This window comes from Cebus imitator, unplaced genomic scaffold (assembly GCF_001604975.1).
Source record: "Cebus imitator isolate Cc_AM_T3 unplaced genomic scaffold, Cebus_imitator-1.0 Scaffold11, whole genome shotgun sequence".
In the NCBI taxonomy this organism is placed as follows: Eukaryota; Metazoa; Chordata; class Mammalia; order Primates; family Cebidae; genus Cebus; species Cebus imitator.
The window spans coordinates 3098213-3125700 of record NW_016107326.1 but is presented as its reverse complement, the minus strand read 5'-3'; the positions used below and the strand labels follow the sequence as shown (position 1 = coordinate 3125700).

The following is a 27488-nucleotide window of genomic DNA, read 5'->3' as shown; positions in this document are numbered from 1 at the left end:
GAGATATCTTCAAGAGGAATCTATAAAGACATCTTTGATTGCAAGACGGCTCTGGGGTAAACTTTATCAACACTTGCTTTGCTACCCCAGAGGACAACAGGTGACATGATCCAAGGTAAGTCAAAGCTAATTTTTGTTTTTTGTAGATGAATAAACTGTTTTTCAAAACTATAGCCAACACATCATAGACTGCTTGTCTAATTTAACAATCTGATGTCAAATGCTGATTTTTTTTCCAGGAAAAGATGCATTATTCAAGGACATTTCTTGGGTTCTACCACATTAAAAATGAAATGGATGAGAAAGAGAGAGAAAGAAGGATGGGAGGAAGGAGGAGAGAAAGAAAATCATCCGCCCTGGAGTAACCAAAACAGACAGAATCACAGAACGCCAACATTATAGAGCAAAAAAGGAAACTTACCATTCTCACTGTCGGACTTGTTTTCGTGCTCTGTATCTGTCAGGGTGAGGGCTGAGTTGGACCGACTTGATAGGCAGGAGCTGCGGCCTGATTTGACCCCCCTGCCCCAAAGTCTCATGGCATGCTCTGGGGACATCACTGCTTCATTTTCAGTATCGGCATCTGACCCTGCACTGATAGAGTAACCTCTGTGGGGGAGCCCCATTTCCGCACAAAATGCCAGTCCTCTTCGAGTTGCTGGTTCACAAACTCCTAACTGCCTTAGGGTAAAATTCTGTCCTAATTAGGGGGAAAAAAAGATAACAACTAGTGAGTATGCGTTCAGTGTTAGTTTCTTTTATTTATTTATTTTTTTAAGAATGTCTTTCTGAAATAAACACTCAAGCATTCAGGCTTTTCAGGGATCAGCACCAGGCATTTACAGTAGCGTCACATGGCACACCATCAAGTGGGTGCAATTATGGGAGGAGAGCGGGGCCCCAACTTAGAGCTCCTTTGTCAACTATTTAAGCCCATACACACCTCCAGAGAGATGGGCAAGTACAGCGGCCCCAACCATGAGAACTCAACCCTGAGAAAGGATTAATGCAGTGACACAATTTTGTTTAGCAGACTTGTGAGGCAATAGAAGTTGTCAGAATTATTTTCTGTGTCCTGGCTCCAGTCTTAATAAAATTTTCCCACCCAGATGCCACTCCTTTGGAAGAGAAGAGGTTCCCTTCAAGGATAAGTTATTCATACAGTAGAAACAGGAGTTTGGTCATTCTTCTTACATTTTCTCACCTTAACTTAGCAATCAATATAATACATAGTATTTTGTATATATGTATGTATGTGTATGTGTATACACATTACATTTTGGAGTATAACGTCTAAAAAATTTGCTGCAATTTTGTACATTTTTGACTTTCTAGGCTTTCTGCTTTAATACATACCTGAAAACATCTGTATTGATCAGAGTAAACCAATCTTTGCAAATAAAGTGCACTCTAAAAATAAAGTGGGAGTATTACGTATTTAAAAATTAATGATAAAATCAAGTTCCCTGAAAAATAAATGGCTGTGAACTCTGCAGGCCTTTACTAATAAATTGAGCATAATAAAACTCATGACACTGCAATAACTTAAAGCAAAAGTGTTTAAATTAGGTGACACTTTAAAGACTGCTGTTATTAATGACTTTTCCAATCTTGTATTTATTCTGGAAATTTCGCGTTCTATAATATTGTGGATGAGAAAAGCGAGAAAAATGTTTGCTTGTAGTGTATACATAAAGCTTTTCCATTTCTTGTCTCTGATTGACATGGTAGAGTATGAGATTTAGGTGCCAATCGGAATCAAAATATATATAAAGAATAATAACATACAAAGACTGATTTAAATGCTACTATCTCATAACCAAACCTTTTAAGAATATTAAGCATTTATATTACTCATAGTTTTGATTTCCCTACTTCTACCTCTTAAATCTGTGAACATTTTAATGCTGATACGCTGATATGAGAAACATACATTATATTTTTTGAAAGAGGGTATTATAAATTATTTGTGATAAAATGATAACATGTTGAATCTTCTCAGAAATAAATCAAACCTAATGGACAATGTAGTAAATATTGGGTTGTAAAGACATTAGCACCCTTCAGGCCTCCGCACATTTTAACTAGTGTGGTTAATTGCTTTATTGCTGTGGTCATATCAGACGTTGGAATCAGCTTCATCTCAGTCAGACTTCCAAATGGATTCCAACAATAACATTCATAAATAATGAAAAGCAGTTGCTACAATTAGCTGCAAATCAAACTGTGCTTATCAGAGAGATGTGAACAAGTATCTGAACCGAAAAGTATGTCAAAAAAAAGAAGTAAAAGAAGAGGAAAAAAAGGAAAAATGGCCTGCACATTGAACAGTGAGAAAGTGGGCAAGCTCACTGAGATGAGACACAGTATTGTCAGTAGGTTAAAATCATTATTGCAGATTATACTTGTGAAAGTAAATCTGAACAAGGTCAGCGTCCACATGGACAGTTAATGGAATTGCTGCGGAAGAGCTTAACCACCAATATTCACATGTCACTTGTAACATAGAGAGAACTCTAAAACATCTAGATATTGCCATCAAACATGCTGATTTTTCAAAATAAGAATGCAAAATAATTTTTTTTTTTTTTGAGATGGAGTCTTGCTCTGTCCCCCAGGCTGAAGTACAGTGGCTCCATCTCGGCTCACTGTAACCTCTGCCTCCAGGATTGAAGTAGTTCTCCTGCCTCATCCTCCTGAGTAGCTGGGCTTAGCAGGCACCCGCCACCACGCCTGGCTATTTTTTGTATTTTGAGTAGAGATGAGGTTTCATCAGGTTGGCCAGGCTGGTCCTGAACTCCTGACCTTGTGGTGCGCCCGCCTCAGCCTCCCAAAGTGCTGGGATTACAGGCGTGGGCCACCGCGCCCAGTCCAAGACAATTTTTAAAGAGGGAAAAATAAATAAGAGCCTCTGCATTCTTCCTCTATTTTAGAGTGGTGCCCACATTCAGAAATAAAAAGAAAAGAGTAATTAAAAGACAGTAACAACTACCTTTCTAATCTCTACAATGTGGCTTGAAATATTTTCCACGTGATTGACTTCACACTATTGCCATCTTGATGCAAAAATCTATGAGGTGAAGGAAGCAGAAAACTGCAATCTTTATTTGTTATCCAGGTATGTAAACACAGGTCACTTTGCAACTAAATACACAACACGTCATCCCTATGAATTGATACGTGTATCCCAAACTCTGTAAGCACCTGACCCTCTGAAGTCAATGTCTTACAATGATTCAAAACTCCCCAGGGCTGCTTCTGAAATGAAGCTATGACACAAGCATGACTGCAGGAATCCCTGTTGGATTTCCTTACTGAATTAAAAAGTTTGTTTTAGTTTCCCCTGGGAAAGAAAACTAAACTTGGCCTCAGATGGACCCAAGTGAAAGTCACTCACTAGCTCTGTTTAAGTCACTTCACACTCTGTTTTTTCATGTTTCATGCCTGTCATGAGTTGGTTTAGGAGATGGTTTATGTAAATGTGACTCACACAAAAAAGGGCTAAATGAAAAAAATGACTTAAAAAATAAATACCTTGACAAACGTAATTAATAATCACAGAGAAGTGTATAGTTTGAGAGTAGGGAGAGGGTCATTTTCAACTCATTTTCCAAGAGCTACACCACCACCAAAGTTAAGTTTTACTTAAGTAACTGCTTTTATTCAAAAATACCCCTATTCCAGACCTCTCTTAGTACTTCAAATTCTACTGTTGTCGATTCTCCTCAATGGTTAAGAAATTTTTATTTTTAGGATCCTTTAGTTTAATGCAAACACCCCTAGAAAGATCTCACCTTAAACTAGAATAAATTAGTCTATTCGATTATTTCTTGCAATCTAGCAATGTTTAGCAAGATAGGCTACACTTATGGAAAACATCTGCAGTTTTGACAAGTACAGAGAAGGTGGAGAGAAGAAAGCTCCCTGACTGGAAGAAGAGGTATAGAGGAGGGTGGGAGGACTGAACTGAGCTGGGCTTGTAGTGGGGAGGGTTTTATGGCAGTGCAGAGAAGTGGGAAGAGGCAGGAGGACAAGGCAACAAGATGCCCCTGGGGCCAGGCTCAATACTGGACAATCCCGTGTAAAGTCAGCTTTGGCTTCAAGGAACAATACTTCATTCACATTTTCCACATTTTCTCTAGATTGGAAAAGCCATGTTCTTTGCAGTAGTTCTAACATTGCCTTAATTTCTTTCTTTGCCTTTAACAATCTTTATATTAATTCTATTTGGCCAAGACTGGCAAAATAAGTATTTGTCTCTTGCACGCTGAATTCTGGTAACCTTGATTAGCAGGACCAACAAGAGTTTCCCATTACAATTTGAAACAGGGCCAAAACAATAAATTGTAGCAAGAACAAAGTATACCTGAGGATGGAATGCACTGTGATTAACAGGCAAAGTTAGCTTGGATTGTATTAGGCATTTTTGTTTTATGACACTCAAAAATGTGAAAATCTAGAAAAGGAAAACTTAATAAACACAACGTTGGTGGGTTGTGTTAGTTTTTTTTAAGTTCACATTTTTAGAAAACGAGTGAGGGTATTTGACAAAGTAGAAAGGATGGCATAACAAACGAGGTTGGCACACAGCACAGCTCCCTCTTTAATAAAAGAAGAGGATTGGGAAAACGGGTTAGCTATTCGTCCTTTCTCTCAGTGTCTATAACCTAGTCAGAGCAGCGAAGGATTTTTCAGAGCTGCAATCAGAGCGATGTTCACCAATGGGCAACACGTCTACTATCTCTTGTATGAGAAAAAGATTCTACCCAAGGGACAGCCCAGAGTTACACAGGATGACGAAAACACCCTTTGGGGAAGGCATTCTCCCCTCGCTAATGTCTGGATTACTCTAATGTCTAGATTTGGCTTTCTCTCATTCTCTCTCGGTCTCATTTGTCCCTTTAAAAAAAAATAGCTTCATTGAAACATAATTCACATACCACAAAATGTACCCATTTAAAGTGTACGATTTAATGGTTTTCAGGATACTCACAGAGTTCCGCCAACTATGGCACATTAATTTTAGAACATTTTTATCACCCCAAAAAGAACCTCATATCAATTATCAGCTACCTTCTATTTCCCTTTATCCCTCCCACCCCCAGCCCTAGGCAACCACTCATCTACTTCCTATCCTGGACATTTCAAATAAAGAAGATCCACAATATGTGGTCTTGTGTGACTGGTTTCTTTCCCTTAGAATAATGTTTTCAAAGTTCTTCCATGTCATAGCATGTATCAGTACTCCATTCCTTTTTATGGCTGAGTAATATTCCACTGTATGGACACACCATCGTTTATTTATCTACTCACAGGTTAATGGACATTTGAGTCGTGTCCACTTTTTTTTACTATGATGAGAATGCTTCTAGGAACATTCCTGTACAAGTTTTCGTGTGTACGTATGTCCTCCTTTCTCTTGAGCACATACCTAGGAGAGGAATTGCTAGGGCATACGGTAACTCTGTGTTTAACCTTTTGAGGAACTACCAGAGTGTTTTCCACAGTGACTGCACCATTGTAGATTCCCACGAGCAGTGGATGAGGGTTTTAATTCTGCACATCTTCGCTAACACGTGGTATCATCTACCGGTTCTCTTTTATACCACATTTTACGTAGAATTTGGGGTTTGCAATAAGGGCTTAAAATATAGGTCACCGGTATTGAAATTTAGAGGGCAAACAAGAATCACTGGTCCCTTGAAAAGCAGCTGATTCTGTGAGTCTGCCATACAAATCCACTATTATTTTATTCTATCATCTTTTCTTTGCCTTCCATTATGCTGCTTTTATTCTGTGTAAAATACTTTTCTATTAAAATCAGAAATATCATTTAGCATAGAAAATCTACCTTTGGAATTACATCCTATAGAAATAAAATCACCTGATCTTAAATATACAGAATGGTTATTTAAACAAGTTGTTTACTATAGCATTGTTGCAAAATTTTAAATAACCCAAATATTTGCCAGAAAGGGAATGCCTGAAAAGCTGCATACACATGCCGTGGAACACTGTGTGGTTAGCATAAAGAAAGCATTGGACCCATGTCTTCGGATCTAGAGGGAAGATCATTTGTATACATTTTAAGTAAAAAAAAAAAAATACATGTTATAGAATTGTATATATCGTATAATCCCACTTTTGGAAATTAAGGAAGAGGACTCACAGGTTATATAAGTGCTTATGGTTTTAAGTTTGAATAACGGTGAGGAATGAGATACATAACTATTATAATGGGTCATTTAGAAAAGGTTGTAAATGAAGGAAATTAGTAATTTTCTATTTTATAGTTTAAAATTTTTACTTTCCATAATTATTTCAATAATTTAAAAACACAATAAAGAAAAAATTAAAGCCTATCTTCTTTCTAAAAACCAAATATATTTTCTTGATTTGCTGTTTAATAGCTTCTATTCCGTAATTAGAAATTAAATTTATTGCCTTTTCTAGGGGAAGCTCGGTTTTAAAAGAAAAACTGTGTAAGATACATGGGAGCATGTTTCCCTCTCCATTTCAGTCCTTCCCTTTTTATCATATATGGGTTGTTTTAAAGAATAACCATTCATTTCTCCTACAGTAACTACCCTAAAACTGAATACAGAAAATGAATGGATGAATAAACATAAATTTAATGCACAGAAATAAAACAATCTATAGCTGCCTTTAATTATTTTCCTTGGTTGTTGTGAGCTTGAATGGAATTATTTATTCTCAGGCATGGAGTGACTTTCCTCCATCAGTCAAGCAGACATAAAACTACAAATTGGGAAAGTATATCTTATTAGGTGTTTGTTCAATCAGCGGCACCACCATGCTATCCAGAGTTCTCTCTTTTGCTGTATTTGCAAAATGGTAAGAAGCTTCCACAACAAAATAAGTATATGTAATTTTATTTCCAAATGCATATTTTATGGGAGACTCCAAACTCTTTAACCGTTTATGTTAAATGTGTCCCCATTTGAACAAAATACCCATTCTTGAACATGCAATATAAATTTTACAGAGGGTACAAATCTTTATTCATGAGGCCCGACAAAAAACTCTTTTAAGAAATTAATGTAAAGTCCCACCAAATACTCAATTTATCTATTAATATGTTGCTCATACTCATAACCACATATTGATACCCATAAATTTCCAGCGGACATTGAAAACGACCACTGCATACCATAATCTAATTTACTACTCAGAACACAAGTCTAATGGAAGCCATTGCAGGATATTTCCTGGGCAATCATCACAAATGTAGCTTTCAATGGAAATTCCAGGTTGGGCCCTAAGGTGAACTTGAGGAGGTATGTGAGAAAGGGAAACCCTACTTATATTTGCAAGCTGAGAAGGCAGGACTAGAATGAATGGCCCCGGAAAATGCATTTTCTTCAAGATAAAATTTGTGGGGCCTCCAGCGGAGGTCAAACATATGGATATTGAATGGAAGGTTTGGTGGCCCCAGTGAGAAAAATTAGGTTGTGAGTTGGCTGACATATAAAAAAAGAGTGTGTCTTAGGCCTGGAAATAAAGGATTTAATGGGCAACCATAAAAAAGTGTTAGCAACCATTTGTAATTAAGAAATAACTTTAAAATAGTTTTTTTTAATAAAAAACATTCTGAAAATAAATTTGCTTCTGATTTTCCCTTAGAAATGACTTCTTTAGAACAATCCAGGGCCTGGCAATGATAATACGACCGCAACGTATCTGCTGATATCTGATGGTCGAACTGCAGTAGGTATTGGTATAAATATGCCTATGGTTCTGCATAAAGCAGCAGGTGTTTAATAATTGCGACTGAAATGGCACCGCGGTGATTCACACTGTGGATCCAAAACAGGCAACGTGGCAAGGAACCAGATACAAGTTGAGCAGTAAGCTGGGGCTCAAGACATCAGACCAATAAAGGCCGAGGCAGGGGGAAAGGATTACCCCCACTGCGTCCTGAGAAGGGCTGTAAGCTACGTCTATCTACACACACCTTCTGGTAGGTAATCCACAAAGCAGGTTGGCCGCCAAGCCTGAAAGAAGCCCTTGCCTACTTAACAGCCAAAATTAGTTAACAATCAGTTAGGCAGGGGAGCTAAAAGAGGGAGCTGAGAGAAAAACCATTAACGTGAAACAATGATAAACTAGAGCTATTTAACTTGTGTCTTTAAGTACAGAAATGTAAGGTTGAGTAAACATGACCATCTAAATCCTTTAATCCTACCGCTGACATTTATAGTGACTGAGAAGGATTAATCATTTTGATCTCTAAATGAATCATTTTAAGCAGTTAATATTTAAAAGTAATAAACTTTGGAGTTGCAGTAATTAGCCCAGAGGATCTGATTAATGCTTCAGGTTTTTGTCTCTTTTCATAAAACTTGATTCTCACAAAAATAAGCTTTCGCAGGACCAGTATTTCAGAAAACATGAAAAGAGGTTTCAGATTCTTTTCGTTTTTGTCTGATGACAGAGGTGAGGGGGAACACTGGGGAAATGAAAAGTTTTGGGTCTAACTGGAAATTCATAGCAGCATTAAGTGCTGAATGGTAGGACCATATGGTCATATTTCTTTTGAAGTCTAGGATCAGTTCCCATTATTCACTATAATGGCATCCAAGACTAAACTAAATCTCAGTCTTTAAAATTAAAAGCATTTTCCTCTTGGCTCTCAAATCTTCCTCTTTCACAATTTCCAATATGTCTGAATGGTTAATAGATTTTCAGAATGCAAAAATACAAATAAATAAAATAAAAATAAGAAGAGTAAGAAAAATAATGTATTCCATTTCACACCCAATACAGGATAAAATGGTGCTGAGACATTACTATTTTAATCAAAACAGTTATTGATACTATTTTTACATCTGCCCAATGCTACCAGTGACATTCCAAAACTATATGTACGACCTTCACGTTATGTATTTAAGAAATATGATTTCAATACTTTTGACCTATCTGGAACATATAATATATAGAAACACTTAAAAACTACTTATAATTTTAGCAATATTCTAATAAAACTGCCCCCCTAAGGTAATCTATATTTAAGAACTTAAAAGGGGCTCTTTTTAATTTGGAAATTGATGAAAATATTGGAAGACCTGGTCCCATCTATGACACCAACTCTTTATTCTCTCAGTACAATCCTGGATATGTTGTATATGGTATTATCTTAATTGACAAAATGCCTTTATCCCGCAAAACATTATAGTGCAATGACAGCAGAGGTTGTTTTTTAAAGATTGTGGTTGTGGTTCAGTAGAAACAGTGCAACTCTGCTCCTAGCACCAAATCAAATCTCACCCCTGTAGAATCTAGCAAAATATAAACGCAAAACTTTCCATGTTCAACTACAGTTATTTGAACATACTGAGTTTTGTGTTTTTTTGCATTTATTACTATTTAGGTAAATTTCATAAGCAGTGAAATACATAGATCTAAAGTGGATACTTGCATGAGTTTCAACAAATGTACCCGTGACCCCAAGCAAGATAAGGCACTTCTCCATCACTCCCACAAAGTTCTCCTATACTCAGTCAATCCCCACCCCACAGGCAACCACTATTCAGATTTCTTTTACAGATTAGTTTTGTCTGTTCTTGAACTTTATATAAATGGAGTCATACAGGATGTACTTAGGATCCTTTTGCTCAGTAGATCTTTGAGATTCTTCCATGTTATTGCAAACATCTATAGATCACTCTTTTGTCTTGCTAACTCATGTTCTATTGTATTAACATACAATTGTTATATCCATTCTCTTGATGATTCCAGTATGGGCCTATTATGAATAAAGCTGCTATGAACGTTAAGATTTTATTCATTTTGGGTAAATACTAAGAAGATGAATTGCTGGGTCCAGGGGTGTTATTTTTAACTTTAGATAAAAAACTGTCCAACAGTTTCCAAAGCAGTTGTGTCATTTGACATATGAAAGTTTCAGCTGTTCTACATCCTCATCAATATTTGGTGCTGTGGATCTTCTTAATTTTAGCCATTCTAGAGGATGAGTGGTAGTATTTCATTGTAGTTTTAATTTTCATTTCTCTGATGGCTAATGGTGTTGAGCATTTTTTAACAAGCTTATTAGTCACTTGTGTGTCTTTTCTGTGATGTTCCTATTAAAAGACTTTTGCCCATTTTAAAATTGGGTTATTTATATTTTGTTATTGATTTGTAGAAGCTCTTTATATATTCTAGGTACAAGTCTCTGTGACAGATAGATAGATAGATAGATAGATAGATATAGATAGACAGACAGATAGATAATTTTCTCCCAGATTGTGGCTTGGCTTTTATTTTCTTAAAGGTAATGTCTGATAAGCAAAACTTTTTAATTTTGATGAACTCCAGTTTATCAATTTTTTTCTTTTATATTTGTTCCTCTTATGACCTTTCTAAGATATCTTTGTCTGTCTCACGTTTGTGATGATATTTAAAAACATATGTAACTTTTAACTGTGGTTTTCTAATGGAAATTAGAAAGATGAAAGAGAAGAGTAGAAAAATTATGGAAATTTGGTTCTATTTTTTTTCTAGACCTAGAAATCATCACCTGTTGTCTGAGTGACCATTTTAACAAGTTTGAGTCTCATTATTCCTCATGTATACAATGGATTCAGGGGATCTCAAAGATCTCACAACCATATGAGTTTATGCAGAGGCAGAAAAAAGGCAGCACAATGGAACATGAAGGAAAAAAAAAAAGCTAAGAATAACAGTATTAAGAGTCCAAGGAGAAAAAATGGAAAAGAAGAAGTTAAAATTTCCTTTAGCACTGGGGAATTTTGGTTTATATTTCATCCCTAAAATAAATCAAAAGCACAATGCCATGTTTTGATCTGGCTCCTCCCTTACACACCATATCTGGAGTTCAACCTGAATTGAAAACCAAGCCACCAGGGCAGTGGAGACATTAAAAAGGTAGATCTGGCCATCTCAAATGGTGCTTTTCTTCTCTAACCCCCAATGTGTAGAACCAACCTGTTGCAGTTCCAAAGCAGGAATAATTTTTTTTTCCTTTGATCTTTTGACTGAAAATTGGAAAGTGTTCCTTCACAACCCCACTCTCCAAATGCAACATCTGTGAATATTTTACAGCTTTCTTTCTCTCTTTCTCTTTTTCTTTCCTTTTTTTCTTTCCTTCTTTCTCTCTCTTTTCTTCCTTTCTTTTTTGTTATTTATTTCACATACTTTAATGAGAGCTTTTGTGTAAAGTTTTGAGTACAGCTATTCATGAATTGCTTTTTTTGTTTGTTTGTTTTTTGGCTTCTTCCTAAGCCAGAATCTTAAAAACTATATAGGAAGTTCTCACTTTAGGAATTTGTTGGGTTTAGAAGTTAATAAGGATCAGTATGTATTTTCCCATGAAAACAACATGGAGGATGCAAGATGGGACACACAGGTCTTTAAGTTATGTGTCTGAATGAAGAACTGGATGAATTGTACTCTAGAGCATGGCTTCCATGTGTCTCTGAAAAAAATGTGCCAACCAGGAAGATCCCGCTTACGGTAAGCCTCTTCCATTGATTTTCTGCTTATCAAGCAGGGAGAAACTTCCTAGGTGAATCCCCCAGATATAGGAATACTCAATGAAGGATGCCAAGATAGGGGCTGTATAGTAGGGATGTAAAACTTCGGATTGGCTATCACCTTTTCCACACTAATAGGAAAACCAATTCTCCTTTTCATGTTTACTGACCATGTGAATTTCTCTTTATGCATGCCATTTCCCATTGGCATGTTTATCTTTCTGTTTTCAAATTATAATTGTCACTCCATATATTATAGATACAGACATTATATATGTCACAAGAATTATAAATATATTTCCCAATATAGTGATTTTGTTTCTGGGTATTTTAATTTACATATAAAAGGTTTTAAATTTTAAAACTAATCATTTAAGTCTGTCTTTTCTTCTGGGTTTTCTGTTAGAAATATTCTAATTTTCTATTAGAATATTCTCCCCTACTCCTGAAGTGTACATAGAGTCCCTGGGATGGGCTGTGTGGATTCAAACTACTTTCTTCTTGGCACCTTTATTATAAGGACCGGAAAGCAAAAATAGCAAATGCTTCATCTTCTTGTGCAGCTAAGTATGGTCATGTATAACAGCTCTGAAAAGAGAGAGGAAGCGAGAAGTCTCAAGGGAGTAAAATGAAATAGTCCAATGTAGAGAAGGCCTTCCCACCTGTGTGTTCATTCTTATTCCAACAGGAATATGAAAGCACACCTACCACCTGGGCACCAAGGGGACAAAAGCTACCTGCTAAGAATGACAGAGCTGAAAAAGATAGAGAGATGCCTTAATGGTATTGTTAAGCCCTGGCTAGACAGTCTATCTCTGGACTTCTTGTTTTATAAGAAAATGATTCTCCTCAGTTTTTAAGCTGAAGCTTTCTGCTACTCATGGCTCAAGTCATTCCTATCTTACTCAGTCTCCCAAATTAACTTCTAGAATTCTTGCTTTATTTTTTACATTTGTCTTTAATCCATCTTAATTTATTTTTGAATATGCTGAGAGATATGGGTCCAATTTTATATTCTTCCAGATGGATAACCAGTTGCGCCAGCACCATTTATCAAATCCACTCAATAGAAAAATCATTTTTTGTTTTATGTTAAATTTCCCTATATACTAGGATCTTTTTCTGAAATTTTCATCTATTCCATGAATCTACTTGTCTTTATTTATGCCAATATCATATAGACATGATTGTAGCAGCTTCATCATACTTTAGAAAATACTTATTAAGGCCATTTTGTCCACACTATTTGACTTTTACATATGGTTTTGACTATTTCCAGCCATTTGAAAATATGAATCTTATGATCGCTTGAATTTTAAGATGAATTTGAAAATCACTCGCTCCAATTAAATTTAACCCTAACCCACTGGAATTTTATTTGATATCCTTAACTTCTATGCATTCATTTGGGGAAAATTGATATTCTTAAGGTATCACCTTCCCATCCAAAAACATTGTTTATTTATTTAGATCCTGTTTTATGTCTTTCAGTAATATTTCATAGGTACCTTCATATTAAGTGCCATATCATGCTTGCAAAATTTATTCTAAAGAATGTTATAGTGTTGCCTTTGTGACAAGGATTTTTTTTCTGACTTCCAAGTAGTAGGTATTAGTAACAGGTATCAGGTATTATTCTAAGCAGCTTATATATATTAACTCATTTTACCCTCAACAAACTACAGCACAATCTACGAATAATAAAAATAGATGCATAGAGAAATCATGTAACTTGTCCAAAAAAGTTCCTTGGTCAAGATTATGTAACCTGCCAGTCAGCTAAGGCAAGGCAGGCCTGGGATTGATACACAGGTCATTTGAATTCAGAACATACACTCTCAACTACTACACTATATGTTCTACACTGCCTACGTATTTATTTTGTATTCATCCAAATACAAAACTGACTTCAAATTCTTTTTTTTTAATTTCTAGAGACACATGGTTTTTGTATGCATACAACCACATCTTTAACAAAAGTACTGATTTTAACTTTTTCCAAAACATATATCAATTGTTTAATTTTCTTATTACAATAGCAAAAACATCTAAAACAATTTTGAATAGTAATTGTGAGAATAGGTAAATCTTTCTTATGTTCCTATTTCAATTGAAATGTCCTAGAATCTCACGTTTTAGAAATGCTGTTTAACTTCTTGAATGATCATCTTAAATATTACTACCACACTGAAGTGTTTTTTCTTCTTGTGAGTTTATTTGAATAAAGAAAGATTTCTAACTTTTTTCCAAAACCTATAAATCATCTATTGATAAGATCATGTTTTTCTACTTTGATTTATTAAGCTAATTATGTTAGTAGATTTCTGAACACTGAAAAATCCTTGCATAATCAGCAAGGATTACTAACCACTTCGTTATTAATTTGGTCTAGCATATTATTCTTTTTATATATTGCTGGATTCTTAAATACAAATACTTGTTTGGAATTTTTGCATTCAATTTGGAAGAGCAATTTTGGTATGTAAAGCAATTTATTTATGATTTCTTTTTTTGTACTATTCTAATCAAGTTTTGTTATTAAAGTTACACCAACTTCATAACATGAACTTTGATGCCTTCCGTCTGTTGTGAAGGATCATGGTGAATAGTTTTTTAAACAGTAAACTTAGCTGTACTTTGAAGGTTATGTAAAATTTACCTAGGAACATATCTGGCCCTTTTAAATGGTCTCTCTTTTAATTACCTTCCTCATCTTGTCTGAAATAATTGGTGTTGACAAGTTTGCTCCATGTTCTGACACCTTTTGGGGTTAATCATATTTTCTGAGAAAAAATAAATTCCTCTAGATTTTTCAAAGTTATTGCTTGGAAAAGTACCTTTTAATTGTTACAGTCTTTTTAGGATCTTTCCTTATTTTTGTTCTCATTTCTTAATGAGGATCAAGACTATTTTATTAGTCTTTTAAAAGACCTCGCTGTTTTGTTTCTTTTAAATTTCAATTATATCTTATGTACCTCTTCCTACTTCCTCTGATTTATTTTCCTGATATTGTACTCATTTCTTCCTCTTCTTCTTCTTTTTTTGAGATGGAGCCTTGCTCTGTCATCCAGGCTTGAGTGCAGTGGCGCAATCTTAGCTCACTGCAACCTCTGCCTCCCAGGTTCAAGCAGTTCTCCTGACTCAGCCTCCCCAGTAGCTGGGATTACAGGCATGCATTACCATGCCTAGCTAGTTTTTGTATTTTTAGTAGAGGCGGTGTTTCTCCATGTTGGCCAGGCCGGTCTCAAATTCCTGACCTCAGCTGAGCCACCTGCCTCAACCTCCCAAAGTGCTAAGATTACAGGAATGAGCCACCACAGCCGGCCTGAATTCATTTCTTAAATGTATAGTACATTCCTATTTTACTGGTCTTTGTTCTTGGTTTCTTCACAATGTTTTTCCTATGATCATGACTTTCACTGTCTCCCATACATTTTGGAAGCAGAATTTTCATTGCTCTTGACTGCTTCTTATCACAGTAAAGGGACATTATAATCCAAGAGGCAAAAGTATTTTATTTATCTTTTTGTTATTTATTTCTAATTACTTTTTTGTTGTTTATTTCTAATTTTACTACATTTTGTGATAAAATGTTTTGGCTTATAAAATCTGTTTTCTGAATTTTTTATGTTTCTTTTCGTGGCCACATACATAATCAATTTCTGCAACTATTCCATAGAAATATATAAAATTGTATCATTTCTGACAGTTATAAATTTCTGTATATATAGCTTAGCTAAATTTTTTGATTAATATTATATAATTGCTGTCTTGTTTTTGCCTGTTGGATCTGCCTGATTCTGAAGGAAGTGAATCAAACCTCACCATTAATGTGTTTTAACAATCTTTATTTTTTCTAATAGTTTTTGCTTTATAAATTTAACTACTAAATTACTGTTTAATGTATGCATTTTAAGAGTGTTCTTCTTTCTGCACAGTATGCCTTTTATCACGTATCCAATGGTCCTTTTTATCCTGTTGAGTTTTTAATCATAAATTCCATCTTTCCTGATATTGCCATTCCTCCTTTCGTTTTGTTTGTATTCACCTATTATATCTTTATTCTCAACCATTTCCTTTACCATTTTAAGCGTATGTCTTATAAATATCGATAACTTTTATAAACCAGTTGAGTAGTTTATGTCAAACTGCAGTACATTTATTTATTTTACTTTAGTTTTTTGAGACAGGGTCTCACTCTGTCACCCAGACTGGAGTGCAGTGGCATGATCTTGGCTCACAGAAACCTCCATTTCACAGTTCAAGCAATTCTTGTGCCTCAACCTCCTGAATAGCTGGGACCACAGGCTCCTGCCACCACACCTGGCTAATTTTTGTATTTTTAGTAGAGACAGGTTTCAGTATGTTGGTCATTCTGGTCTTGCACTCCTAGCCTCAAGTAATCCATCCACCTCTGCCTCCCAAAGTGCTTGGATTATAGGTGTGAGCCACTGTGCCCAGCCAAAATGCAGTACATTTAATTTTAGATAAAAGGTAATATAGCAGATTTGACTCCTTTCATCTTGTTTTTTGATTATGCATGATTTTACCTGTTTCCTTTTTTTCCTTGGAACTGCTTTTGCTAAATTGGTCAGAATGCTACTCAATCCCTTTCCCCCTGCTAATTAGATGGGTCTACTGCATTAATGGTTACCTTCCCATTCTTGATATTCATATTCAAATATAGGTTTATCATTGTTACATGAATGCAAGATGGCAATTAGTTCCCTCCACTAAAGCTCTATTTCATAACTGTCCCCACTCTCCCTCTTCAGATGAGATGAGAACTTGGAACACTTTTACTTTTCTACTTTCTTCCAACTACTGGATTTTGCTGAGATAGGCAAATGCTTTTAGTTCCAGCCTTCTGTTAAGGTTTTTCTTGTAGTGCTTCTGACACATTTCCAGTTGCTCTGTAATCATCGCTTGAGATTTAACTATATACACTGTATAGTTGCTCTCTCATCATTGCTTCCTCTTCGGAGGTCATGATTCTGATTCAGTTGGTATTTCTTCTTGTGTACCTCCTTAGATGGTGTATGCACATTGTTGACATGGTCTCTGAATCCTAGCATTACTTAAGTATCCTTCATTTACTCTGAGAGATAAATGGTATTGATGGGGTTCAGGACATGCAACCCACAATATGGCATCTTGGCGTTTGAGAGAACAGCAGAAGCAGGAAAGTCACTCTCACCTTCCCCTTGCTCTTCTCCCCAAAGCAGGACATAAGATTCTCATCCAAGAGGTGCCGTTCCTATACAAAGAGGAAGGAACGTCCGAATCTCTGAAGACACAAGGACACAGAGAAGAATCTGAACAAACAGGCCTTGCTCAGTTCTTCCCAGTTTATCATCATTCAATCCTACACCTTTTGTCCAATCTTACTTCTCCATGACTATCCACTCTTCATCTAACCTTGCAAAAAAATACACAAGTTTACCTGCTTCTTTGGGCATTCGTTTCCTTATGAAGGTTCTTGTTTCACCAAAAACTGACATTAAATGAATTTGTGTGCACTGCTCTTGTCAATCTGTCTTCTGTTATAGGGGCCTCAGTCATGAACCTGGTGACCCATGAAAAATCTCTCCTCTCCTACAGTATCTTCTCTGCAAATAAGATCCCTGGGTTGCAATTTTTTTCTCTCAATAGGTGTTATTCCACCGTTTTCAAGCTTCTGTTGTTGCAGATGAGAAATTCATTATTAGTGTTATTTATTTTTAGTAAGTTAAAAAAAAAAGTAGGCTGGGCATGGTGGCTCATACAATCCCAGCACTCTGAAAGGCTGAGGCAGGCAGATCATCTGAAATCAGGAGTTTGAGACCAGCCTGGCCAACATGATGAAACCCTATCTCTACTAAAAATACAAAAATTAGCCAGGCATGGTGGCAGACACCTGTAATCCCAGCTACTCGGGAGGCTGAGGCAGGAGAATTGCTTGAACCCAGGAGGCAGAGGCGGCAGTGAGCCAAGATCACGGCCACTGCACTCAAGCCTGGGCAACAAGAGCAAAACAATGTCTCAAAAAAAACAAAAACAAAAAATGTAACCTGGATTTTTTTCTGTGGAACCTTGTACACAATTTTTATTTGTTAAAGAATTTTTCTAGCATGTTCTTCAGTTTGTGTGTGTACATGTGTATTGTCTTCTTAATTTTATCTGAATTTCTGTTTTCTGTTTTGAGTTATTTCTTCTACCTGCTCTTCAAAATCATTAACCTCTCTTCTTCAACTAATCTGTTGCCATTTTTAGTTTGCAGATTGTGATTTTAATTTTTTCTCCAGCATTTGGTGGCCATCGTTTGTTCTGTTGTTGTTGCTTTGTTGTTGTTATTGTTCTGGGATTTCCATACATGCTTTAGTTACAATGTTTTATTTTGGTTCCGGTTGTCTTATCTCCATTGCTCATTTTCATTAAAAGCTTCCTAATCTATTTCTTTTGCATTTTATACCACTTCCTGCATGCTGGGTGCCATTAAATTTCTTGTTTTCCTGAGATGCTTTAACAAAGGGCTGGAAATCACGGTAGACTCCTGAGACAAACGTCTCTACTCTTGTTAAAAGCTACAGCATTCTTCTTGACCCTCACACTAGGGATTCACCCCATTCCATGTTGTCATCTGGCACGAAGGGGAAAGCACCCGCATCAGCTTGGTCCTTCAGGATCCTAACAGAATTGCAGATCTCATCTAAACCCTTGATCACTGCTCAGCTCACAGGAGGTAGGGAGTCCGCTGGGAGATGGGTGGATGAGTCTTCATTCAAGCACTGTCATGCCAGAATCTGAGATACATATTTATAAGAACATTCAGACTGCTCCTCTAATGTCTTTTTGTTTCCTTACAAGGATTATCCTTGGTAAGGGGCAGGTGTAGCATCTGGAATGTTTGCTTACAAGATGGACTAGCCCTCCGAATGTGGCCCATGAGGCAGGTCCGGCAGTGGTGAATCAGAGCTTGTGGGATCTACTTTCCCTCTTCTCTTTCTTCCCTCTCCCCGGTGGAATCCCCCAAACTACACTTGAACTGGCCTTGAACCAGCAAGGGCATGAGGTGAAAAGCAGAAGCCATGCCTGTGAGGGCTGGGGGGCTGCTCAGCACTCCTGATGATGGTAAGAATGAACAGAAGGCATATCCCAAAGAGGGGAGTTTCTGGGAGTGTAGCCACACTGTCAGGAAAGATCAGAGGTGAGGCACACTTAGAAATCAATTGGTGCCTGTCTTTGTCAACCTGCCTTCCTCCTTCCCTTCCCTTCTTTGCAATTTATTTTCTGTCTTGATTTCAGTTATGTATAAACATAGATATCATGGTGTTTTTCAAATTTAAAAACGGAGTCCTTCCTCTCTGTTGCCATTCTACAAATAAAGAATAAATGGTAATCTTCATATTTTACAATTCTTAAATTCACAACCCCAACACTGATTATTGACTAACTCTCATACACGTTGGGTTAGGGCCACGAAGGTGGTTCTTTTCAGGCTTTTGATTCAGTAAAACAAATGTATTCTTATTTCCAGACACCATCTCTTTTCAGAGTTCATCCTCACGGGCCGCGTTCCTTGCTGGAATTGATAAGCGTTTGGTCAAGAGTACTACAGGCAATGTGCATAGCCCAGAGAGCTGCAGCAGAGAAAAAAAAAATGCTCTTTTATTTTACCACTTCTCCAAAAGCTGTGGGATGATCCTGTGCAGCTGTATTCATAAGAAATTTGCCTGAGATCTGACAGGATAAATTCTCTTCAAAGATGAATAAAAGAAAATAGCATCCAAGAAAGCAAAACCAGCCATTGTTACCTTAACCTCATCCTCACCTACAGAAAGCTCCACAGCTGTTCAGAGAGCAACTATTTCCATCACCAACAAACTACACAAAGAGATTTAAAAAGAGAAAGATCTATGTGAGATCCCGTCAAATTACGCAATTACTATGAAGAGGAAATCGTCCCCAGCATTATACTACCTAAATATACCGTAATTAACGGCACCTGCCAGTCAGTAAGACCATACAAACCATTAAAATCAAGTTTGATAATTCGACATAAAATTGGTCAATTAAAAATATAAAAACATCATATTTCTCTATTTGAATTCTCCATGTAATTGTGCCAACAGAGACCCTGCTTGTCCTCTCCTCCAGCCGAAGCTGCATTTCCCTGTGTCATTCAAGGAGGAAATGGATATAGGACTCACTGGCTGTTTTAAAACTCTACACACAAGGTAAATTAGCATGACTCTTTGGAATTGTTTCAAAGATATTTGGCGACTATGAATGTTTTTAATCTTTCATTTTTATTACGTGTGTGATGTCAGGAGCTGTGGCAGGAAGCACATTTTGTCGATTAAATAATTAATCCCATAGCATAACAGTCCGTGAGGAAAAATTGACATTTGTCAGCTTCAAAGAAAATGAAAGCCTGGAAGGATTTTTCATTATGCTTGCTCAAGGAAAACATAATCTGATAGCAGACTTTCCTTACTCATTTCTCTCTTACACCTACCATTCCTGCTACAAATACTCCTCATATCAAACCACAGGAAGGAAAAAGTATCTGCAACGCCACCCTCACACTCATCCTCATTCACCCGATTACAGAATCATATCAATTTTATTTCCTAAATACGCCTTCAGTTTGCGCACATCTCCCTATCCACACTGTGAACATTTTAATTCAAAATTGACTAAAATGGGCTGGGCTTGGTGGTTCACGCCTGTAATTTCAGCACTTAGGGAGGCCTGAGTAAGAGGATTGCTTGAGGCCAGGAGTTTGAGACCAGTCTGAGGAACAAGCAAGACCCGGTCGAAAGAAAGAAAAGAAAGAAAAGAAAGAAAAGAAAGGAAGGAAGGAAGGAAGGAAGGAAGGAAGGAAGGAAGGAAGGAAGGAAGGAAGAAGAAAGAAATTAAGAGAAAGAAGGAAAGAAAAAGAAAGAAAGAAAGAAAGAAGGAAAGAGAAAGAAAGAAAGAGGAAAAGAAAGGAAAGAAAGAAGGAAAGGAAGGAAGGAAGGAGGGAAGGGAAGGAAAGAAAAAGAAAGAAAAGAAGAAAGAAATTAAGAGAAAGAAAGAAGGAAAGAAAAAGAAAGAAAGAGAGAGAGAAAGAAAGAAGGAAGGAAAGAAAGAAAGAAAGAAACAGGAAAAGAAAGAAGGAAGGAAGGAAGGAAGGAAGGAAGGAAGGAAGGAAGGAAGGAAGGAAGGAAAAAAAGTCTTTAAAATTAGCCAGGCATGATGGTAGTGTGCGTTTGTGATCCCAGCTAGTCAGGAGGCTGAGGCAGGAGGATTTTTTTTTTTTTTTTTTGAGACAGAGTCTCACTCTGTTGCCAGGCACCAGGCTGGAGTGCAGTGGTGTGATCTCGGCTCACTGCAACCTCTGCCTCCCCGGTTCAAGCAATTCTCCTGCCTCAGCCTCCCGAGTAGCTGGGACTACAGGCACACGCCACCATGCCCAGCTAATTTTTTGTATTTTTAGTAGAGATGGGGTTTCACCACATTGGCCAGGATGGTCTCGATCTCTTGACCTCGTGATCCGCCCACCTCGGCCTCCGAAAGTGCTGGCGTTACAGGCTTGAGCCACCGCGCCCAGCCAGGAGGATTTTTTTGAGCCCAGGAGCAGTGAGTTATGACTGCCCCACTGTGGTCCAGCTTGGGCGATAGACTGAAACTTTGTCACTAAATAAAATAATAATAATAATAATAATAATAGACTTTAACAACTGACTCCAATAAACCAAAGGGTGATATGCTGAGTTGCCTGTTTTCCACTGTGGCAACTGCACAGAGATTAGAAGCCAGGCCAGAGCTGGGCAACCCTGGGTTCAAGTTCCAGCTACGTTTCAGGAGCCATGAGATGTCCATACTCTCCAAACCTCATACGTCTCAATCTGTGAAAAGAGTATGCCACCGGGACCCGTCTCACCAGGGGACCGCACACACCTGCCTGGCGTGCTGACCAGGGTGGCAGCATGTGTTAGCTGTAATTAGCAGTCCATTCATTTTATGTTTCTACAAAGTTCAGATTCACACACATCAGGTGACCTGTGGCACCATCACAAACTATGCATGCACTTCTCTGTTCACTTCTGCTCTCCAACAAGGCCTCCCTGGCGGCCTGGTATACTTTCTCTTTCCTCTGCCCCTTTGTATTCTGCAGTCCTTGGCTTGCAAGGAGTGAGGAACAACACTCTTTGGCCCCCTGAGAACTTCTGTTCCAGGGTTTTTACAAATGCTACCGCCAGGTTGTCAACAACAGTCTGCATTGGATTAAGGCTGCCTAGGAGGAGAACATTTCAGCGCGCTATTTTTTAACCTGTGTAGGCATCATCTGTGCTGCCTAAAAGAAATGCTTGCCTGGGGTGGAGATGACCCCAACGCATCCCGCCACATGTGCTACTGTTTCCTTCAAACTTTATTCTGTGATGTGGGGTTTGGAGTTTTTTGTTTGTTTTGTTTTGTTTGTTTGTTTTGTTTAGGGCACTAAAGAGTTATTTTTGTTAACAAAACGTCAGACCTCACATTCGGTCCAGATTGCATGCATTTCAACACTACTTACTATTTTTTAAATTTTTGAAAAATGTACACTGATAATCTATTTCAGCTGTGCAGACAATATGAAAAAAGTGGGTTTAAAATTACAGTACATTGTACAATCAACTAAGACTACATACCTCAAATATGTTTTGTATCTCCCCTGAAAAACGGATTAAAAATGTTAAGCTATTTTGTCCCTTTTCATGAAATTTGATATCAGTAATTAGTAAGGCATGCTTTAGGGTATAAAAATCTCTCCTTAGCAAATCAAATGAGTTTTCTTTGATGTAAACTGGCTTGGGTGAGCGAACACTATTTCAATCTAGTTAGAATGGCTCTTTGCACAAGGCAGGGAAGAAAAGAACCATGGAAAATTCTTAAACTTTTGAACGATTTATTGCATTATTACTTTTTCTTAAATGTGTTCCTGCCCAATATCAAACTGTTAGTCACACTGTCTGTACAGTGATTGGAAAAGAATGGATACATTCTTGATTATTAAACTTTAATTTATTTTTCCTCATTTCTAGATTAAATTAGCTAAGGGATGCTAAGTTATATGTACATTATACTGCACATTAGAAATGTAAGAGGATTTTATTTTTATTAGTAATCTTGCCCACATCTCAAGACTATATTAGAAGAAACAAAATATAACTATATATGTCCAGTCAAAAATAACCTAGTGTCTTAAGAGCAGAAATGGGTAGGTTTAGGATCGTGAAATAAAGTTACAGAAGACATGGTTTCGTTGGGAGGATACTCAGGCAAAAAAACAGTGTAAAAATGTTCAACAGATATATGCCAGTGACCAAACCCTAATGGATTATATTGTGGGAAACTAGGTAGTTTTAAGGTATAAACTTAATTTACTAGGTTGCCTAGGAGAAAGACAATGGAGCCTTTCCACAGCAGGCTCTTGTGTGAATCACACAGAGGCAAACAGCAGGACTGCCTGGATCCTGAGATGATCTGGGACAATGAGCCTCACTTTCTTATGGGAAAGAGTGTTTCCTCACCAACAGCTCCTGTTCTCCTTTTACCGGTTCTAACCACAAACACAATGTTCATTGTGTTGAATGAATGAATGCACCTTCATCCAACTAAAAGGGAGCCCCAAAGACTGGAGTTTCAAGTTCACGCACAAACACTTGGGCCATGTGCAGAATCATAAACCTCACATATGGCAGGTGAGGCTTCGGAATTCTCCACGTCAGTGCCTGTGCCTAGGAGCCAATGTGTCCATTGGTGGCTTTCCACCTCTCATCTGGAGTACTGTGTGATCATCTAATATCTCAAAATCAGAATCAGCAGATGGAACAACAAAGTCAGACAACAGTCATGTCACCTTGGGGGGAAAATCATGACACCTGAAAGTTAGCAACATGTGAGCATTGCCTTAGTTTACTCGGACAGTTACCCACCTTGTCTAGCGAACTCGTCTGCTTCTCTGTGAACCAAATCCTTCACTCTGTTGCCGTAAAGCAGCCGCGAGGAGTCATGATCAAAAGCTTTCAATGTTTCGCTGGAACTGTAGGACTTCTGTGTGGGTACCCTACACTCCTCATTGTCTGCGGAGGAATTCGTATAGCGCCGTTCTTTCTCTCGTCTGCTCTTGGTCAGGGAGCAATAAGGCCTGCGTTCCTTCACATCCATACTTCATTCCTTCCGTGTGCACATCAGTCCTGCTGGTGACAACTGACGCTCAGGGTTCAAGTTTCATTGGCCTGTCTGCAAAGATACGAGGTTTGCATGATGTCAGCATGACTTTCACCTAAACATTGACTACTCTATCCTTCTCAATGTGGGATGACGGTAAACAATAGTTTTATTGCTTATCTAGGAAACTTGCTTTCAACAAGACGTTAGTATTTGTGAAATCAGTGTTAAATATTTTGTATCATCAAGAGGTGAAGCACACTTTCTGCTAGTGCGTGCTATGAATGTTCATTGAAGCTACTATATCTCATTTTCCCCATTAATTAAAAAAAAAATGATTTTAAGCTCACGCTCAAATTTCACTACAGAAGCCAGCTAAAATTGGCTTCAATAGTTAGTAAAATTTTCCACAATGGAAAAGTTAGAATGGCTTTTTTTCTTTATAGCATTTCTCCATTCAAAATAAAACACACTATTTATTTTTCTTTTTCAGTGTATTTTAAAGAGCAGGAGCAAATTGGGAAATTCTTGCTACTGAAACTTTGCCAAATGCATTGAACTTTCATATATATATAACAAAGACTCTTCAGAGGGCACAATTTTCATGTTTTTAGTGCTCAAATATCTTGAATTGTGGAAAAAGCTGGTCCTCCTCCCATACCATTCTGCTTAAAAGGCATTTTCCTCTCTAGCAAATGAATTTAATCAGCTCTATCCTGATAGTTAAGGTAATTCAAGTGGCTAATTTGATGGGGGGAGTTTCCTGCAACTGCGTGAATACGCAAGGCAAATGGTGTTTCTCTGTTTAAAAACTATTTCCTGAATTTGCTAAACTGACAGTGGAAAGGGTGGGTGGAAAAGGTCTACGGCAAAAGATGGAGGACTTCACAGGGAGAGTGGCCCAGGGCTAATCAGCATTTTAAATGGTCCTCCTTTGTCTTTATTCCTTCTCAAGTTCTCTCTCCGTTTAATCTGAAGGACCCTGAAGGCTTTGTCTTCAGCTCTCAGTGTTTTCTTCCCACCCCACTAAATTCACTTTTTCCTAAATTCACTTTTTCTTTGAGTGATTCCATAGTCAACTTGAAATCGATGGTTCCTAACTGGCCCCAGGCCTTCTTTTTCGTTACTGTAGCATCCTTTGGACTGTGACTGCTGTTGAGACAGTATTTTCTTCCACTTTCAAAAAGAGTGAGTCCCTCTCTCAAAGAATCAGTGTCTCTGGTCTCTGTCTCTGTCTCTCTCTCTCCAGCACGCACTGTCAGTATACCCATCACACAGCTCACTAATGTGCTTCCAACTTGGAGCCTCGTGGCTGACTCTCACCCATGTCAATTCAGCTTACCCTGCCTTGACCCTTTCTGTTGTAACACAACTGTACCCCACACATTTAAACTTTTGCCTTCCATCAGCTACAAAAAAAGTGGCAAGACTCCCCGGGCTGGAATGATCACAGAGGCGTGGAAAGATTTGGAGGGTTCCTCCCTGCTCTGTCTTCAACCAAACCATAGCCACTTCTCTCCATGTTGCCACTGAAGCGTTCCCTTGTGGGGTTCTCTGTTTCTCTGCTTCCAAATACCAATATTGCTACCAAATACCGAGCTATTCAAAGTACTTGCTAATATTTTAGTTTGGGTCTTGGAATACACCTCAAGTTATCTGCCTTTGTCTTCTTTCCCACAAATCTGATTTTTATTTTAAAAAACCATTTTCCACTGACCACTCTGATTCATTACTCCATTATTATCTTTACAAATTCTTCCAACACTTCTTAAAAGAAACTGAATTTCTCATATTGTTGCTTTTCTTTCTATTTAAGATAATAATTTCAAGGTATGGTGACAGATTAATTTTATACAATAAGATTAAAACAACACGCCAATTCACTCTTTTTATTCCATAAAAGAGAAGTTATTTTATTTTATTTTATTTTGAGATAGAATCTCGCTCTGTAGCCCAGGCTAGAGTACAATTGTGCAATCTTGGCTCACTGCAACCTCCACCTCCCAGGTTCAAGCAATGCCCCTGCCTCAGCCTCCCAAGTAGCTGGGATTACGGTGCATGCCACCACGCCCAGCTAGTTTTTGTATTTTTAGTAGAGACTGGGTTTCACCATGTTGGTTAGGCTGGTCTCCAACTCCTGACCTCAGGTGATCCACCCACCTCAGCCTCCCAAAGTGCTGAGATTACAGGCTTGAGCCACTGTGCCTGACCCTGATAAGTTATTTTAGATAAATATTTACTGAATGACTACTAGGTGTTAGGCTATCTTCTAGGTGCTGAGGACAAAGAATGGATACATGTCCCTGTCATTATGGGGGATACATTTAGTCGGGGAAACAGGCACGTTCTTTCTAACAAAGTAAATAAATATGTCTAAGTTTAAGGAAAATTTTGTTTCCAAATAGTCTTGATCTTTTTGGAGGGAAGGCCATATAGACCGAAAACTAAATGATCATCAAAATGCTTTTCATTGATCAGAAAAAAACAATTCAAGCATTTTTTAGTAAGATTTGGGATCTGAAGTCATTATAAAAGTTTCATTTCTAAATTGACATCTATTTTAAAATAAGTGTTGCTATATATACACATACGTGTGCACTTTTGTACTTTCAAACTGAAGCGACTGAAGCAAGGGGAATTGTTTTTTGTTCTGCTGCCATTTTGCTTCAATTAAGTTGGACCAGGTATTGACTGGCAAACTCTGCCAGCCAAATCAGATCCACCACCTGTTTTTGTAAATAAAGTTTCTCTGGAACACAGGCCTTGCATTTGTTAACGTATTGTCCTTGACCATTTTCATGCTGCAAAGATGGAGTTGAGTGGCTGCAGCAGGAACTGCAGTGGTTTGAATTGTGTCCCCCCAAAAGACACATCTTAACTGAAATCTTAACTCCCAGTATCTGCAACTTCGACCTTATTTGGAAATAGGGTCACATTTTGATTTCTGCAGACGCAATCAGGTTACGACGGGGTCATCCTGGGTCGGGGGAGGCCTTAAACGCAATGACTGTGTTTAGGAGAGACAGGAGAGGAAGATTTGCATACAGGCACATGCAGACACACAGGAAAGAGGGCTAGGCAAAGACAGAGGCAGAGACGGGAGCGATGGCGCTGCCAGCCAAGGAGCACCAATTGCCGACAGCAACCAACAGAAGTCAGAACAGAGGCGCGGAGCAGAGTCTTCTCTTGACTGCAGAGGGGTGGCTCTTGACTTCACACTTTTTACCTCCGAAACGGAATCACTTCCTGTTGCTTCAAGCCACCAGGTTGTGGTCATTTCTCACTGCAGCCACAGGAGACAAATATAGAGGCCTGATGGCCTGCAAAGTCTAAACCATTTGCTATCTGGGACTTTGGAGAAAACAGTGTGTAAAGCTCTGGGTTAAACCATCCATTTTTCCATTCTCGTTATCTGTTTGGATTTTTTGTTTTAAGATTTAGTTTTACTCTGACACCCAGACTGAAATGCAGTGGTGCCATCTCGGCTCACTGCAACTTCTGCCTCCCTGGTTCAAGCAATCCTTCCACCTGAGCCTCCTAAATAGCTGGGATTACAGGCACATGCCACCACACCTGGCTAATTTTTGTATTTTTAGTAGAGATGGGGTTTCGCCATGTTGGCCGTGCAGGTCTCGAACTCCTGACCTCAGGTGATCTGCCTGTCTCGGCCTCCCAAAGTGTTGGGATTACAGGCGTGAGCCACAGCGCCCAGCCTCATTTGGATTTTTAAGGGCAAAAAGTATTCTCTCTACTGTGTCATTTTCATGATACCATTTTATAATCTTGCAAATTAGA

General features: G+C 37.9%; 1 protein-coding gene across 8 annotated transcripts in view; it reads right to left on the bottom strand.

Annotated features, from left to right (window-relative positions):
• The window catches only part of TENM3 (teneurin transmembrane protein 3), a 470445-nt gene extending 446678 nt beyond the window's left edge, over positions 1-23767 (bottom strand). For all 8 annotated transcript variants that reach the window (XM_017549242.2, XM_017549257.2, XM_017549269.2 and 5 more), the window contains exons 1-2: positions 23459-23767; positions 422-700 (exon numbers count right to left, since the gene is read on the bottom strand). In XM_017549242.2, the coding sequence (XP_017404731.1) occupies positions 422-700; positions 23459-23690 (511 nt within the window). In that variant the 5' untranslated portion in view covers positions 23691-23767. The remainder of the gene's footprint in view (positions 1-421; positions 701-23458) is intronic.
• Positions 23768-27488: the final 3721 nt, after the last annotated feature.